Source organism: Colossoma macropomum, unplaced genomic scaffold, assembly GCF_904425465.1.
Source record: "Colossoma macropomum unplaced genomic scaffold, Colossoma_macropomum, whole genome shotgun sequence".
NCBI classification, from domain to species: domain Eukaryota; kingdom Metazoa; phylum Chordata; class Actinopteri; order Characiformes; family Serrasalmidae; genus Colossoma; species Colossoma macropomum.
Window position 1 is genome coordinate 24,468 of NW_023495052.1, and position 18,878 is coordinate 43,345.

The 18,878-nt window shown below is 39.1% G+C and overlaps 1 protein-coding gene across 2 annotated transcripts; it reads left to right on the forward strand.

Annotated features, from left to right (window-relative positions):
- The first annotated feature begins 4,660 nt into the window (after positions 1-4,660).
- Positions 4,661-18,799, forward strand: LOC118800974 (class I histocompatibility antigen, F10 alpha chain-like). Of its 2 annotated transcripts, none has more exons than XM_036561153.1 (6): positions 4,661-5,301; positions 12,914-13,174; positions 14,281-14,565; positions 15,711-15,983; positions 16,169-16,267; positions 16,980-18,799. In XM_036561153.1, exons 1-6 carry the CDS (start codon positions 5,235-5,237, stop codon positions 16,991-16,993), a joined length of 999 nt encoding a protein of 332 aa, XP_036417046.1. In that variant the 5' UTR covers positions 4,661-5,234; the 3' UTR covers positions 16,994-18,799. The 2 variants fall into 2 exon arrangements, with proteins under 2 accessions (XP_036417046.1, XP_036417047.1); XM_036561154.1 differs by having other exon boundaries at positions 5,171-5,301; positions 13,026-13,174.
- The last annotated feature ends 79 nt before the right edge of the window (positions 18,800-18,878 follow it).

Here is an 18,878-nt window from a genome sequence, read left to right on the forward strand (position 1 = left end):
AATTAAGGAGAGACTGAAGATATTCTTTAGAGTAACAAAGCAACTTGTGAAGGAAAGAAGATCAGCTGAACCTTCATCAAATGTGTCACAGGACTCAGAGACTTTGATGGCCAAATCTGTCCACAGAGCCAAATCACAGGCACCATCAGTGAACAATGATTTTCAGACAGATGATCCCACAGTGAGCTGCACAGATGAGGAGGTTGGTACTGAGTCTCTTTTCAGGACATGCTGTCAGAGCCAGACAGTTTTATCAACACAGAGTGTTCCCACCTCTGATGTGCAGCTCTCTAGAGTCCACAGTGTTTCCCAGTTAGATGATCTCACTGTAACATGCACAAATAGCATTATTAGTGAGATTGTCCACCTTTATCGCTCAGAAGTGTCTTCTGAGTGTCCAACATCAGTGGCAGATAAAGATTCAGTGGAAATACGTGACATATTTCAGGGTTTGGGAGAACTTGTCAGGACTAGCAGATCTACTTCCAAGACTAGTTCATCAAATAAATATTTAGGAGAGTGTGAGGATATTTCACTCCCTAAACTAGACGTTTCTAAAGTAGATCCTGATCAAACTTCATCACATTGTTCTCTCAAGAGCCTGCTCAGTGCTCAGTTCCAGAGTCAGGCAATACAGACTGTTTGTGACGTTCTTCTGAAAACAGGAGAAAAACTTTCCATCTCAGGGTCCACACAGTCCTCTTCCAGCCCAACTGTATTCCTGCCACCTGCTGCTGCCTCTTCCTTCTACACTGAAGCTCAGTCTACAGCATCAGACATTGTCACAAGCTTTTTGAAGAAGCTGGGGAAATGTTTTTTCTCAGCCCCATCAGACAACGCTGGCACTTCAACTAAACCAGCTCCAAAAATCTGACAAAAGTGTGATTTCAGTACAAGATCAGCCTAAAACACGAGCAAAGCTGGAAAGTGTGACTCCCATTGGCCTAATATCTGCTGGACCAGAGAGATCCACTGACCGTGAGGTTGGTGCCATTTTTGAGGAGCCTGATTCTGCTGCTGAAATTGTAGCAGCCACTCAGCTTCAGTCTCTCCAACGGCCAGCCTCTGAAATGAACCAACCGGACCCTCTGATTTCTGATGAGACTCTGCAAAGTCACACAGACAGATTAACAAATTTGACGACAGACATTCTTATAAATACAGCAGATCCATCACATGTTTGGAAGCATTCCTCAGACTCAGTTCTGGAAACATCCTGGGTGAGGAGCTCTCTGCTGAGAGACCCTATCCAGGTTCCTTCATCGCTGGTCTATGTCTTTGTAGACGATTCAGTGAAAAGTTTGCTCCTGCACTTGCTAAGACTAAACCCAGCATTTTCACATGCAGCTGATCAATCAGCTTCATTTACTTTCTCTGATCGACACCTGCAAAGAAGCAGTGCAGGTTTTGAAGGCCAGAACTCAGAGAAGTCAACTGGCTTCACTGAAGCACAAAACCATTTCACTGAGGCTCTTACAGACTCACAGAGCAAGATGGAGAATCCTCTGTCATTGCTCGTAAAGTCTGAGCACTCTGAGAGGAATCGTGATGTCTCTGTATTGGATGTCAAGTCAGTTTGTGAATCACCCACAACTTCAAGCACTGCTGGCACTGCAATGGGTAGAGAAACATTGGAGAACCTCAGCATCTCCAGCCAGCAGTATGAGATCTACTCTTCCAGCTGCAGCCCAGTAAGTGAGAGCAGTCCCTATTATCCAAACCCTTTGGATATGAAAAAGAGGCGTGTATTTCGTTTTATTGTGGGTAAATTAGCTCCTCTCTTCAGCATCAGACTAAAGGTATGAATGACTTTTTATATATTAATCATTTAATGATAATAAACACACCAATCATATGACTGTCTATATTTGAAAGTACTGTGTTAAATATAAGACTTTTCTCTGAAACTTCAACATTTTGTTTGTTCATCCAGAAATCAAGTAAAGTGTGTCCTGCTGGCCTGGTGTCTGACAGCCATCAGTCTCCCTCCACCTCTGGAAATCTTCAGAAGTGTAAGTACATGAAACAATACACACAAATTCACTAATTCACAGTGAACAGTATTTCATAAGCTGTGTCTCTCAATGTTGCTCTTTTATTCTTCTAACTGGAATGTAGAGTGTAATAGAATTAACTGGACATTTACATAAGAAAACAGTTTAGTCAGTTGATGTGATTCTGATTCATCTTATCTTTTGCAGCTTCACAGAGAGAATCAAAGGTTTTGATGACACCATTTAAGAAAACCAGCAATCGTCTGTCCAGGATTTTCTCGGCTGTCCGCAGAGCACTGCCCAACCCCTTCCAGTGCCTGACTCCACCATCTTGAGCACTACTTTGCAAGCTTTTCGGTAACGATTCCTATGAGTCCTATTCATAATGTACTGTAAATGCATTTATACTGTGTTGTAAGGCCTACATAACACCTTATAATACCACACAAATATTATAGTTAATTAAATAGTTATAATACACAAATAACACTTTATAAAGGTAGAGTGTGTAACTTTAAACATTTAGGATTCATAATGCATTTCAGAATCTCTTCCAAAGAACATTGTATACACTTATGTTGTAATGTGCTATAACACTTTATAGACCTGTATGTCGGGATATTACAGGCTTTAAGTGATGGAAGTTTTTTTTAAATGCCAGTGCAGGAATTGTTTAAGGCTTTTATTAACAAAGTTAGCTTAAAGCCATTGCTAAAGTTTGCAATAATACTAAACAAGTCAGCTGTCATTTACTGATTGTCTCTACTGGCTAACATAACGTTCTCTGAGCTGCTACTGTTTTAGCCTTAAATGCTAACAGTCTAGCACCTGTAGCCAGCTAGCCTGACATCACAGTTTCCAATTAAATATGAAATATTTATGAAGTCTATGAAATAAGTGAAATTTGGGTGGAGGACCGTGCCTGAAACCCCTCCTCCTTCCAGTCTAACACTCTATAAATTTCTGTCCCTACTTTCCGTTTCTGGTGACGAAGCTTTCACAGTCTTTACAATCTGGTGTCGACCTGAGGAGGATGGGTTCCCCTGTTGAGTCCTGGTTCCTCTCAAGGTTTCTTCCTCACGCCAGGGAGTTTTTCCTTGCCGCCGTTGCCCTCGGCCTGATCATCAGGGCTTCAGACCCAGATGTCTGTTTGAACAGCTCACAACCACGTCACCATCAAGCTGTTAAACCAAATCAAAAATTCATCTCCTCCATCTTTCCTCTCATCTTACAGCCTTAATAGCAACACACTGCTTAACACTGATCACCTCATTAAGGGCCAATTTAAGTATGTCCAGCACTATGAGGTTATGTAGCCATAAAACACCTTATAAATGCATTTATAATGCACTATGTGTTCAGGATTCATAGGAGAGCTAAAATAAATGCATCCGCAAGAAAAGTCCTGTGTGTCTTTGTTTATTTATTTTTACATATTCACTCTTATTATGAAAGTATTAATGAAAAATAGAAAATAAAACTATCAAAAATCATATGGTGCCATTCCTGTTTTGATAAATTGCCCCAAGCCCCTTTTAGTATGGATGTGTGTAATTTTCTGGTATAACTTTGAGCTGTAAACATTGGAGAGTTTCTCACCTATTTTACTTTTAACTTTTCACTTTTAACTGTATGCTGTGATGAAAAATAGCCTTTTGAAAAAAATGTAAACATGATTTTATCTGTCCAGTAATAATATGTTGGTTTTATAGACACTTTTGTGGATGATCAAAAACAGTACAGAAGTCCTTCAAAAAACGCTCATATGACATGTTTTATTTCCTCCAGCCAGATAACAGTAGCCAGTCCAGTGCTTTATCTGCCAGTTGAGAAACTAAAAAAGAAATCTTAGCCTGATCTGAGCTTGAAGGTGAATTGTTAAAGAAATGAGTAAATTTGTCAGGTGTAGTAATGGGAAAGGTCAAACTGGGTACTTCCATAGACGTGGGGATATTAACAGCATTATCGCTGTTAGTAGCCACACCTAAAGTTTGTACCTGCAAAATCAAATCCTTGACATTGGAGACTAATTGGACCAGCTGTGTTTGTTGGTCTGTTTGTTGTTGTGACAGATCCTTAAGAGAGAGAGTAACAGGACAGAACCAGACAGACGCTTGCAGGTAAAACCAAGAAATGAGGATTTACTTGTTAGACTGTTATCAATAATCGTAGTCAGGAAACAGGTAGGGATCAAATTTCAGAAAGGGCAAAATAGAAAAGAGGACAAACATAAAGAAGAGATCAGGCAAAAAGTCCAAAAACACGGTCAAAATACACAAGAAGGCAAATTCACAAACGTAAACACTCAGCAGCTCTACTAGGGGAACCAATACCTCACAAAGTCCAAATCTAAAACCCAGGCTTATAAAGTAACTGAGTCTAATCACATGGAAATTTAGAAAGGTGATACAGATCAGTACAGCATAGCTTTTTTACCTGCTGAGAAATGCACCCCATCTTAAATCTGGCTACATTGGTGTTACATCCTTAAAATTACACAGGTAGCGGATATTGGTCCCAAAAACAAGCTGTAAACGCACCCCTCCTAAAGACCACTGTAAAAGAAGTATCTCCTTCACAGTTCCTGATGTTCAGGTCAAAGTAAGTAAAAGATGGACTAACTGCCCTTGAAACGGAAGACATAAATGCGCACGCTCCTGAGAGAGACAAAGGGACGGAGCACGGCACAATGCCAGTGATGCATGCACTCGTGATCGGCGCCCAGGGGACGGGTGTCTGCCACAACCGGGTAATCTCCACAATCTAGAACCTTAAACAGAAGAAGAGGACTTATCAACACGGTGCAGAAGTAAAGAGAGCAGCCATGAAAAGCAGCTTCACTCTCCTCTTTCTCTTCCAGCTCCTTCATCAAACGCATAGCAGCCTTTTACTTTCATTTTCAGAATCTGACAGGCAAACTGTGAACATGTCGCCGTTGAAACAACGTTTCAAATCACGTATCTGACTGCCGTTTACACTACGCTTTATTAAGGTTGAAAATGAAAGTTGAAAAGACGTAAATTAAAGCTGCTTTGTTGTTGATAGAAATGCACAGGGGTTTATTTAGTCTATATAACTACAATAAAGAACTGAAACTACTACCTCAGCCCTCAAAGCGGATCACATGAGCGTGCGCGCTCCCGAGACTCGGACAAGCACACTTAAGACATTCTCTCAATATCGGAAAAACAGCACGAGCAGACGAGACACCAGAACTGTGCAGATGTAAAGAGAGTGGCTATGAAAATCAGACTCATTTTCTTTGTTCTACACCTCCTTCGTCGAGTGTATAGCGGCTCATACGAAGGTAGGATTTACTTCCAGTTTTATTTTAATCCTGTGTGGACTAAGCAGTGTTCTCATAATGTTAAGGTTGAAAATGAAAGTTGAAAAGACGCCCAAAAAGTCACAGTAAAAACATCATTTTAAGGTGCTCTAAGGCCTTAGGAAAAAAAATATAAAAAAAATGAAATAAATTGAAATATACTACCAGAGTCACCTAGCAGACATAGTTTCTGGGTTAAAAGGCATTGAAAAGTCATCAAAAATTAATTTCCACTAGTACACTTTAAAAAAGGAATAGTAGCACTTTAAAAAGGAATAGTTCTATTTAGAACCATGAATCCTATATAGAACCATTTCATGCTTAATACACTGTAACGATAGAAGAACCTTTTTTGATGCTATATAGAATCAATTTTTCTATATAGAACCATATACAACACATTCTCTGTCAATCCGAAGAACCTTTTCACCATGCAAAGAATCTTCCTGTAGTTAACTGACAATTTTGATTCCAATGTAAACATAAAACAAAACAAACTTTGTTAAATGGAAACTTTTTTGAAAACGTGCAGTTATTCTTAATTTCATTTGTGGAACATAAAACTGGACCATGAACTACATCAGGACTATGACAAAGGTCATGTCCTATGCATCAATTCAGAAAGAATTTCGTTTTTGATTTACAACGTTTTAATGTAAAGGAAATCAAGGTAATTATATAACAAGACAAAATCATGTTCATTTCAGTTTCTGAGAAGTCAAACAAGAAAAGAAAAAAACAAAAACAAAGTTAAAAGCTCTGCAGGGGGCATGCTTGAGGTGATCGGCCATGGCAGCATCCATCTCATGAGCTGTGGCATTATAATAAAGACATTCTTTACCCCTGCTTTCCATTGTGCTATGCTGGGGGGCTGTGGCTTTAACCAGGAAGTGGTTATCATTTTCTTTGCTAGTAAAAGTAAAGTTCTTACTAAGTACGTTAAGTCTCCATCTGTTATATTATCAGGGAGTATACCCAACATACAAAGTGCTGGATCTAAAGTAAGAGTAATCCCTAGAATCTTTTTGATCTCATTTTGAACAAAATTCTCTTCCAAAATTCTACAAGTTTTGGGCAATCCCAAAATATATGTGTGAAATCCCCCACCAGTCCACAATCTCTCCAGCACAGCTCAGATGTATTGCTGTATTTTGAAGGTGTTAAAATATCTCACCTTTATTTTCCAGTCAAATTCCCTCCATGTTGGGCTACTAGTTAATTTATGCCCTGCTTTGAACGTTTCCTCCCACCTTTCATCTGTTATTATAATGTTTGCTTCCAACTCCCATTTTTCTTTGACCTCCATGTTGTTATCCTTAGATTCATGTTGTAATGCTTTATACATTTTTATATAATCCCTTTTTTGTCTTACTCTCTGTAAATGACATTAATAGTTCCTCTAGTTTGGATGGTGCTTTGTAAATATTCTCCCATTCCTTATGTTTGTGGATGTCTTAGTTGTTAGAATTTATAAAAATCATGGGCTGAAAGATTAAACTCCTGTGTAAGTTGTTCATATGACTTCATGGTTTGTCCATTGAACAACGGTGCAATGTATATTAAACCCTTGTTTGACCATTTATTATATCCTGCATCCATAATAGATGGTAAAAATCTGGATTCTACAGATGGAGTTTGAGAGATTGAACTTCTTTCGTACCATTGACCATATTCTCATTGTAATCCACTTATTACCGATTTTGAGTTTCCTCTGTGCCTTTTCTGTCAAAAATGTGAGTGATTCCAACTGTACATTCTGACATGATCTTTGCTCCATTCCTACCCATACTGCATCTGTCTCTTTAGTTAGCCACATAATTATAGCTCTTAGATTTGCTGCCCAATAGTAATTTTTCAGATTATGTAATCTTAGCCCTCCCCTCTCTTTCAGGCAAGGAAGTGTCTTATATTTAATTCTAGCTTTCTTCTTTTGCCATAGGAATTGTGATATTATTTTGTCTAATATTTTGAAAGTACAGCTAGGAATCCCAATAGGTAGTGATTGGAACAAAATAATAATCTTGGTAATACATTCATTTTTATTGTTCCTATTAACATCATAGGTAAAATCTCCCATCTAGTCAAATCCTTCTTTATCTCAGTTATCAGTTTCCCATAATTCACTTCAAATAGCTTTGATGTTACAGGCGTAATGATGATGCCCAGGTATCTAAATCCTTTATTAGTCCACTTAAAGTGAACTTTTCCCTCTAGTTCTGCTGGACAATTGCCTGAGAGCATCATCGCTACTGATTTAGCTTCATTGGTCACATATCCCAATATTTCTCCATATTCCTTCAAGTTGTCTAACAGGGCTGGGACAGATGATGACGGTTCGCTTATGTATGTTAATATGTCATCTGCGAATAAAGATAATTATGTTCTTTGTCTTTTATTCCCTTTATGTCTTTATTTAATCTTATTGACTCGGCCAACGGTTTAATACTTACAGCAAATAGTAACGGGCTCAAACAATCTCCCTGTCTGACTCCTCTTTTGAGGTAGAAAAAATCTGAGCAGCAACCGTTAACTCTGATCCACGACTTTGGGTTTTTATGTATTATTGTCACCCAGTCTATGAAGGTTGGATGAAATCCAATCCTTAAGGCCTAGTTCTTTCTACTTTGGATTTTTTTGTAGTTGGTCCCTGTTCTGGTGGCAGCCTGTCTAATTTACCATTCAATAACAAACAATAAGCACATGCTTGAGAACTAATATACAATAACAAAACAATGTGACTCCCGAAAGTCCCAAGGCCAGAGAGATGTGGCGAGTTCTCTCTGGGGAAGTAGTGCTATTTGCAACTGCAACTTCTCGGCTGTTATGTAAAGTTGCCACTTACTCTAACTGAGTATCTATCTCACTCCATGTAACCAATATTTCTGTTGAATTATACAAGTAGTGTTCCTCAAACCAGCCCTGTTTATCCTCAATGTGTACTATATTAGGCAGATACTGATTGTCCAAGTACGTTTCAGGACCCTCATTTATTCGTCTGTTTATTTATTCAAATCCTTTCTCTGATCCTTACCATAATACCCATGAAAATAGTTCACTCGATGGAGTCTTGTAAGTCCACCTCTGTGGTGTGTGGCTGTTTCTTCCTGCCTTTCTGCCCTGTCACCATGGTCCAACTGCCTTGTGCCATATCCTTCTGTAGTGTTTCTGTCTTGTCCTCCTCAACATAGATCCCCATGTCCCTCAGCATGGGAGCAGCCTCCAATAGTGTAGTGAAAGTTTTAGTCCATGATTCCAGAAACACCTTCAGCTATGCAGGATATGGAGACTGTGCTTTCACGTTCTTCTCCTTTAGTTTTTTTTATTACGGCACCTGCTTTCTCTTTTTCTGTACTTCAGTTGTGTAGTCTTGATTGAGGTAGATGCTCTGTCCCTCATATACTATCTTTTGTTTCCACGCTTGCTGTATCACGCAATCTTTCACCCGACAATCTAAAAAATGGACAATGGTTGCTCGAGGAGGGGCAGTATTCTCTTTCGGTTTGGGAACCAGTGAGTGGTGTGCTCTTTCAATGCGGATATCCATGTCGTCTGAGATTTGCAACCAGTCACAAACCGTTTTTCTCATCCCTCCGGGATGCCATGTATCCGTATGCTGTTACGACTCAACCTTGACTCTCGTTGCACTTTGCGGCTAACTTTGCCTCTTGGTGAAGCAGAAAGGCGGCTGATTCTTCCAGCCTAACACTCCAGTCTTCCGCGATTCCCAGCCTTTCCTCCATGTTTACTGTTCGTTGCTCTAACGAGACGGTTCTTTCAAAAAGTTCCTTCAAATTAGTCTCTAGTCTTGCCAGGGCCTTCTTGTTGTCATTAACTGCTTATGTATGTTCTTGCCTTAACTTGCGTAGCTCCGCCAGTATTACCGTATCCTCGCTGCCAGCATGTGTCTTCCCCAGCGTTGTTTCTTTCTCTGCGTCGGTACATCCTTCATTCGACTTGTCTTTTTAGTTAGTTCTCCCTTTTCTCTCCATGTCTCTTTTTTTTACACTTTCTTTCTCGAGTTTGTCTCTCTTTTCTGTCGTTAATGTTGTTTTAATGGGCTAGTTTTAACTGGTTTTTGTAAGAGCTAATTTTCACCCTGCTTCCTGCAACATGGCGCCACCGGAAGTCCATTTTTAGTTATTTTTAAATGTTTATTTCAGTGGGCACTGGGTCTAAACAACTGTGAAGTAGTTCTATCATGACATGTTCTTTTCAATGCAAAGGGCTTGAGCTTGTCTCTAGTTTTATATGCTGTCTCTGAATTTAATATATTCTCCTAAGACCCATGAGATTTCTAAACTCTATTCTAGACTGCTGGGAACTGAAAAGCCTCTCTCTTTTTTTGGTCAGTGTTTATCTGTTAAAAGAATAAAGCACAGTCCAAAGAAGGAACCGGGTAGTAGATAATGCAGCTATATAACATAGGAAGCATCACAGAGAAGCTCAGTATTATTATTTGACTTTTTGCCTTACAAATTCCAAAATCAAATTTGACTGAAATGACTACTACAATTAATGATTCTTTAGTTTAGTACTGACGTTATGTGTAACGTTGCTCAGACACTAGAAGACAATATTAACCCAGATGTTTTTCCATAAATACATCCCTAAAACTTCTCTCAACCCTCTCAAACCGCATCTAGGTCTCCATTAAAGTCAGCACACTTGTCAGTGTAGTGTAGGACACCGAATGACTTAATTTGAGCTACAGAAATGAACAAAACTTCACCACTACGGACATTTCAGGCAACACCAAGGCTGCACAGGACTGATCTTGGATCAGTAATTATGACTGTCAATTCCATTAAAATGATTCTAGATCAGCAATCCTACTCCTGAGACAGAGAGGTCACCTACAGCATTCACTCTGTGATGACATTTTGTTCACTTTTATAGCCCATGGTATGTCATACTGTGTTCTTAACTACATTGAGAAGTCTGTGCCACCTTAATGAAGACACAGATCAAGTCGAGTCAAGTCAAGTCAGCTTTATTTTCAATACTACAGTATGTACAGGACATACAGAGTATTGAAATTGAGTTACTCTCAGACCCCCATGGTGTAGCAATAACATTAAATAGACGGTAAACAGGAAAAGTGTGAATTTAAATAGACACTAAAAAAAACACTCAACACTAATCATACAAAAATAAACACTAATTGTAGAAATATAAAATAATAATAAAAAAATATATAAATATAAGAAGGTCCTGAAATTAACACCAAAGTGACATAAGGCACAATATGATTTGGTTTGAGAGGGTTAAAAGATGTTTTCAGGAAGTATTTACAGAAATGATTTAGATGAATATTGACTTCTAGTGTTTGTTAGAAATGTTAGCTTCACAGCTTCATTGCTAAAGTAAAGACACAACATTTGGACACCAATTATGTCTTGGCTAAATGACTACATCGGGGGTAAGTAGAAAATGGTTTAAATTTTACAACCCCAATTCCAAAAAAGTTGGATGGAAAAGTAAGTGGTACTAATAAAAATACAGCTGGAAGAGCAATTTGCAACTAACTCACATGACTGGGTATAAAAAGAACATTTTAGAGAGGCAGAGTCTCTCAGAAGCAAAGATGGGCAGAGGTTCACCAAACTGCGAAAAACTGCCTCTAAAGGTTTCAGAAAAATGTTCCTCAATGTAAAATTGCGAAGACTGGATATCCCACCATCTACAGTACATAATATCATCAAAAGATTCAGAGAATCTGGAGAAATCCCTGTAAACAAGGGACAAGGCCAACGATCAATTCTGGATGCTCGTGATCGTCGGGCCCTCAGGCGGCACTGCATTGAAAACAGGCATGATTCTGTACTGGAAATCCCTGCATGGGCTCAGGAACACTTGCAGAAATCATTGTCTGTGGACACAGTTCGCCGTGCAATCCACAAATGCAAGTAAAAGCTGTAACATGCAAAGAAGAAACCGTATATAAACAGGATCCAGAAACACCTCCAACTTCTCTGGGCCCAAGCTCATTTAAAATGGACAGAGGCAAAGTGGAAAAGTGTCCTGTGGTCAGATGAATCAAAATTTGAAATTCTTTTTGGAAATAATGGACACTGCATCCTCCAGAGTAAAGACCTCACAGCTTGTTATTAGCTCACAGTTCAAAAGCCAGCATCCATGATGGTATGGGGGAGCATAAGTGCACATGGCATAGGTGTCTTGCACATCTGTGAAGGCACCATTAATGCTGAACGAAATATACAGCTTTTGGCAACATATGCTTCCATCCAGACAGCAGTCTTTCAGGGAAGGCCTTGCATATTTCAGCAAGACAATGCTACACCACATACTGCGTCCATCACAGCAGCATGGCTTCACAGAAGAAGAGTCTGGGTACTGAACTGGCCTGCCTGCAGTCCAGACCTTTCAGCAATAGAAAACATCTGGAAAACATCTGTCATGAAACGAAAAATCCAGCAAAGAAGACCCAGGACTGATGATCAGACAAGAATGGGACAATGTTCCTCTCTCGAAATTCCAGCAATTGGTCTCCTCACTTCCCAGACGTTTACAGATGGTTGTTAAAAGAAGAGGGGATGCTACACAATGGTAGACACGGCCCTGTCCCAATTTTTTGAGATGTGTTGCTGCCATCATTTTCTAAAAGAGTTCATGTTTTTCATGAAATGACAAATTTTTAAATCTAAGCTAATGACATGCACCACCGACAGCTAGCTATGTTTCACCTAGTTAGCACGACTGTTCTAGCACTAGCTAACCTTAGCAAGACAGCTTCAGCAGTTGTATAAGATACTACCTAGCTAGGTTAGCTCACTTATACCCTCTATTCATAAACAAATCATAATACTAATATTTACAGATTTGTTGTAAGCTTACTGACTCGTATATGGCAAAAGGTGGTCTACCTAAAATGGCCAGCTAACGTTTACTCACCTGGATCAATGCCGACAATAACGCTGTATGCTGTGGGTGGCTCACTGAAGACTATTAACAGGTCACGAATTAACTGACTTTTTAAAACGGATTTTGGACGTCTATGAACGTTATTAATAGGTCACCAATGAACTAACTTTTAAAACTGATTTTGGATGTCCATTGACGCTCATAACATGTCCCTGACTGACTGACTATTTTTAAACACACTTTGGACGTCCACCGACATTCTATAAGTTACATCTGATAATATATAATAAGTAAACCTAAGGACTTTAGCACTTACTGAATAACACATATGGACGGAGATTAAGATGGAGATTAAGCCTAAACCTAGATAGAAATATTTTTCTGGTGAATCATAATTGACATTGCAACTTAATACAAAACTAGACTTAATGAATGAGCAAAAAAGTCCCATAACATCTTAAAACAGCCCCTTTGGTTTTTCTTCATAACCTGAGATTGATTTGATTCCAGATGTAATATAGACAATAAAAATAAAAGACTCTGTACTATCTGTAACAGGATTTTTAAATCTGGATTAAAAATTTCAAATTCAAGCCATTGTGTGAAAATGGAACAACAGAGTAAATGTGTAAGGAATAAACATGAATATTTATTAACGCAAATTCTTTGTTTATGTGTGTGTGTGTGTGTGTGTGTGTGTGTGTTTCTGCAGACACTGAGTGTGTAAACATATGTTCCCATGGGATTTTCTCTCGTGGTTTTAACCTCCCTGAGTACATACAGAGGGACACTGTGAATGACATCACTCTCTTCTACTATGACAGTAATATGGACTCTAAAATGCCCCGTCCTGACTGGATCAACAGTACTGCAGAACAGTGGCACTGGAACCATATAAATCTTTGGACAGAACGCGACAGACTTTTTCTTACCCTGGGATTTGAGTTGGCTATTAATCAGTTCAACAGGACAGGTAATTTGTTTTTTATCTATTTACACTGTGAATGATAATAATGGGTCTCATTCACCAATAGGAGTTTTTTCATAAATTTGTTTGAGAAAGTTCCAATGAAAAAGTCTGTGTGAAATGTCAGATTCATGATGTTCTTAAACTGCAGAATTATTCACACCTTTGTGCTCTTGAGTGTGTGTAGATTCTGTTCTTACCTAAGAACAAATCCCAAATAAGAACACACTGGTGAATCCCAGAATCTTCATGAAAACAGCGTAAGTGGGTACCGTGACTTCAGTTTAATCATTCTGAAATGTACAACATGAGCCTTGCTGGAATGCAGTGGTTGGTGCCTCTCAATTAACCCTTTCCAGCCCAGTGATACCAAATGACATTGTGATTTTCAGTAGTGAGTTTCAAAACTACAGTTCCTAAAACAATTAAAAGAAAAAAAAGACATCTACTCTATATTCCTCTTTAGCAATTAAAGAGCAACATTGGAGCAATTAAATTATTCTCTGGATACAGAGACGCAGCAAGAGACCACCAAAACTGTCCTCATCAGATAAACAGTACTTTTAAACGCTTTTATCTTTGACAGAGAGAAGAAAATCAAGTTCCACTCAAAAGAAGCCCTCACTGAGAAAAGGAAATAGATAAAAAAGAAAAGCTCAAACAAAGTTGCTGCTGTTCTCCGAACAATTGACTGACCACCCCAGAGTCCAGAACTCAACATCACTGAATGTCTTTTAGATTGTTTGGATCATGAGAAGCAGAAAATGCAGCCAATTTCTAAGACTGAACTTTGTTCTCCCAATAACTGGGAATGAGTCAGTAAAAGTAGTGGATAACAAACAGGCCATTAATATTCGCACTTAGGCCTTAAGCAGGAGAAAGTGAAAAACTGCAACATACAAAGTAATAAAAAAGTTCTTTGAATGTCCAACAAACTTAAACGGTCTGTTCTTAAAGCAGAGCTCCCATATGTAGTATAAAACTCAGAGTGGGAAAGTGAATGAACACCATTCTTAGCATTCCAATGCAAAGTGGAGACCTGGCAGAGAAAGATACATAACAAACAGTGTTCAAACCCAAACTGTATTTCTCTCTGTCTGCTACTGTTTTAGGTTCCTTGTCTGACCAAAACGTGTACCAGGCCAGTGGCTGCTGTTACCTCTATCCAAACGGAACCTACAAGACATCCCTAATTCACACATTCAATGGAAAGGACTTCTTAAGCTTTGATATTGACAGAAAGACGTTCGTTGCTTCCGTTCATCAGGCGGTATATTATAAACGTCTGAGAGACGGAGATGAAGTCGATCTACAGGTCGTAACAAATTTCTATAAAACAGTGTGTCTGAATCGAATCAACATCTTCAAGAACGCTCCTAAAGTTCGTCTCAGAAAAGGTAAGATCATTTTTATGGATGTACTCAGTTCTGGATCTCCTCATTGTTCATCTAGAAAAAAACAAAAATGTTTAACCCACTTCATTCTAATGTGATTTAGTAGTTACACTAGTATTAGTTTATAGTGTCTTGCACAGATTTGACTATCCACTGTCCAAGAACCTGGCATGATTGCATACACTATATGGCCAAAAGTATGTGGTTCAGCCACACCCATTGCTAAAATATGCATAAAATCAATCAAGTAGCCATGCACTCTCCATAGACAAACACTGGCAGTAGAATGGGTTATCCTCAAGAACTCAGTAAACATGGCACTGCCATAGGATGCCATCTATGTCCACAAGTCAGTTTGTGAAATTTCTGCCCTGCTATATCTGCCCTGGTCAAATGTAACTGCCTTTATTATGAAATGGAAGCACCTAGGAAGTGAAGGGTAATGTTAATGCTACAGCACACAAAGACATTTTAGACAATTATCTGCTTCCAACTTTTTGGCAACAGTTTGGGGAAGGCCAGGGACGTTAGCTGGGCATGTCAAGATCCAGGGCTCTGCCCAGTTCACTGTAGGATTGTTTTGGAGTGTCCTTTGCCAAATTATGGGGCTGTTTACAAAATATTTGAGGCTATGGCCCCTGAAGCCCAAGCCAGGCAATGCCCCTGGGTTTTAGCATGACTTTGTACAAAGCAAGGTCCATAAAAACATGGTGTGATGAGTTTGGTGTGGATGAATGCCAGTGGTCTGCGAAGAGCCCTGAACACAACCCCCTGAACATGTTTGGGATGTACAGGAACATTGATTGTGAGCGAGGCCTTCTCGTCCTCACAAATGCTGTTTTGACTAAATGGGCACAAATTCCCCCAGAAACACTCTTTCCACTTTTTGTGGAAAGCCATCATAGAAGAGTGGAGGCTGTTATGGTCACAAAGTAAGGATGCAACTCTGTATTAATGTGAATGGTTTTGGAATTTGATGTTCAAGAAACTCATAGAGGTGTGATGGTCGGTGTCCACATTTTGGCCATATAGTTTATGCTCACTAATGTGACAGACATCTAAACCATGAGACCAAAATTCTCACTGTAGATTTATTCTTTTATTTTTTATTCTTATGGAAGATGAAGTAGTTTTAAATTGTGTTCCAGTTCCAGAAGTCAGGATCTTTGAGAAACAGAAGGCCGGCTCCATTACAGTAACATGTCACGTGACGGGGTTTTACCCCCGGGCGGTTCAGGTGGACTGGTTCGGTCCAGATCTGCACCCTGTGGATGGAGGGGTCACTGATGTGCTGCCCAATGAGGACGGCACATACCAGACCAGAAAGAGTGTGACAGTTCCAGAGGAGGATGTAGGAAAACACACCTACAGCTGTGTAGTGCTTCATAGCAGCGTAGCACACAACATCACCACAGTCTGGGGTAGGATGACTCCTGCACATTATTTAAGCTGTTATTTAATCTATCAGTACTAAAGACTTATTTTATTTGCTCTATCAAACCAACACGTGCCTTAAACTTTTCACTATTTTATTACATTGAGCCACGTATTGAACAATAATCTTTAAGTTTAGTGCTGAATGATAATATGAATATCCTTTGTGTAGCTGTGGAGAAACGCAACAGGTTTGCTGTTTGGACTTCTCTGGTCTGCAGTTGCTTGCTGGTTATTGGATTTGGATTCTGCAGGTGCCGTAGATGTGATGGTGAGTTAATGATCAATGTGTTATTATGAATATCAATACTACACCTTAGAGCAGTGGTTCACAGTTCTGGTCCTAGAGCACCACCATCCTGCACATTTTAGAGTTTCCCATGCTCTAATGAACTATTAACAAGCCATTCCTGAGATGAGCTGAGGGTGTTAGAGCAGAGAGAACACTACAGCATACAGGACAGTGGTACTCCAGGACCATTTTTGTTATTTTGTATACAGTAATAACTAACAATACAATACAATAATAATAATAAAATAGCAATGACAATACAATGCAGATTCACTAAAACTAGACAACAAATATTACTTTTAAATATTATATACAATATTTAAAATATTTTGTCAGCAAAAAAGTTATTTGAGGATGTTTTTGTTATCCGCCTTGATCTTTGTGATGGCTGCTTTTGAAATATGAGATATTTTAGATATTTATTTTATTATAATTTTATTCAGTCATTTTAGAATCATCTATATCTCTGTACATCATTCTGGGCATTTGATGGGAGGCTGTGATGTTTCCTGCTCTTCTTTTTCCTTACAAATGTGTTCCCATCTTCCTAGCTTACTTAAGAAATCATTTATATGTCTCACTCACAGCTTTCAGATTTTATATATAAGTTCTTAATTAACTGTATTCATCATGTCAGGTTGAATCAAATTCATTATATTTCCTCGTGTTTTGTGCTGTGTTTATCCTGTAGGTGCTGTGAGCTGAACTGACGCTCTTCAGGAACTCTTTACTGCAGTTTGCTCTGGGACAGAACAGTGGAGCTTACAGCTCTGCCATCTTTCAGTCTTCTCAAGTCTTTCTTTGCATTCATCCTCTCATTCATTTAGCTTGATGTCTGACACCATTTCTGGATCATAGATACAGCAATATGTAAACAAACTGGACAAATAGGAAGACAAACAACTGTGAACTGTTCTTTGTGGAATGAAGTTCAGTAGTTGTGATGCACAGAGTTGGTCTGTCATTAGATGAATATAGAAAAGCAATGACATATTTCCACCAGAGGGGTCTCCAAATCCTCAAAACACACAAAGTGCAGCTTTAAATACACCCTCAAAGACTCCATTGCTAAATATTAAAAAGTGTGGGCCCTTTTCAGCACATCTAGATAAAATAGAGCCCTGGTATCTGTCAGACACCAATTGAGTGCATTTAAAGTGACTTTCTTCTTTTCTTTATATCTTACTCTGTCGCCTCCTGCCTGCAGGCCCTGATCATCCAGTCAGCCACTAGTAGGCACTTTACTAGAGGTACAGTGGTAAAAATGAACTAATCTGCCATTGTCTTATGGCTGATCATAATCCTGATGCTCTCTACATCTATTATCTAATTATGCCCTTCATTTTCTCCTCCAATCACTGCTCAGCAACCTTTACACTATCCACCATTACCTCAGTCAAGTTTTCAGCTTTTTAGCAGTGAGCTAGTGTTCCTTTCAATGTACGTCGAATATGAAGCTCCACGTATTCATTCAGATGTGTTGGGGAGGGGGGGGGGTCTGTAAAAGTGAGGCCTGAGACCTCCACAGAGTAGAGAATGCCCTTTTCCAAAGCCCAAAAAAAAATAAAATGCAAGCACCCAATTTGACTAATTGATTAATTGTTGATCATCCTTGTCTGCAGTGATTTTAAACTGTCATTAGAGGTAAGATATAATTTGAAAAAAAACCCGTCTGCTATGGCAGGATGCTTTAGCTAGGCTGTTTGATGGTCTTTATGCTGAGACAGCTGGAATGTGCATAAAGATGCTTTAAAAGCGAATGCTTTAAAATGAAGTGTTGCAGTGTTTGTTGGGATGGTGTTAAGCTTTGTTCTCATTAATGTGTGATTTATCTTGCTGATGTGTTTTAAATGTGACTGGAACCAAAAATGGGTTCATGAGTTTGTTTTTTATATATACATTTGAACTAGTCAGACTCTTGTGGATAAAAATGAAAGTGTGACCTTAGACACTCCACAACACATGGGGTGAAAACAGTCCACAACACATGGGGCGAAAGAGAAGTCAAACAAATCAGGGTCAGAAGCCAAAACAGTGAATAATAACTCAGCACCAAAAAGGAACGTCCAAAGACAAGGTGCAATAAAACAGTTCAGGTACATACAGGGAGAAAACAGACAGGTAAACAACGCTCAGTACACAGAGGCAATACTTCAAAGTTTTATTTGTCACATACATAGTCATACACGGTACAACTAACAGGGAAATGCTTGGATAACTGCCTGCTCACATGAAGCAATAAGGTAATAAATAAAGAAGAATGTATGGAATGAGGAAAGTGAGGATTCCTTCACCAAGACCAAGCATGACAAACAGGTATTTATACAGAGACAGGAAACGAGGAACAGATGTAAACAGGAATCAGGTAATTTTGAGTGAGGAAGTGGATTGTGATTGGTGGAGGCAGTATGTGTACGCGCTATGTGATCTCCTGTAGGATGCTGGGAAATGTAGTTCATGGACTGGACAGAGCTGGTCGGTGTCGACAGGAATTCATACAGAACAATGAGCCATAAACATTTTCATTCAACTTTGCTCATTCCATAAAACTGAAATCTACCTAAAAGTTCATAAACACATGTTCACAACA

Bases quoted from the DNA above. Each gene is read 5' to 3' on its own strand.
- LOC118800974 (XM_036561153.1), top strand. From the start codon at position 5,235: ATGAAAATCAGACTCATTTTCTTTGTTCTACACCTCCTTCGTCGAGTG. The intron at 14,566-15,710 runs GTAAGATCATTT...ATTGTGTTCCAG, and splicing joins TAAAGTTCGTCTCAGAAAAG to TTCCAGAAGTCAGGATCTTT. The intron at 15,984-16,168 runs GTAGGATGACTC...TCCTTTGTGTAG, and splicing joins CAACATCACCACAGTCTGGG to CTGTGGAGAAACGCAACAGG.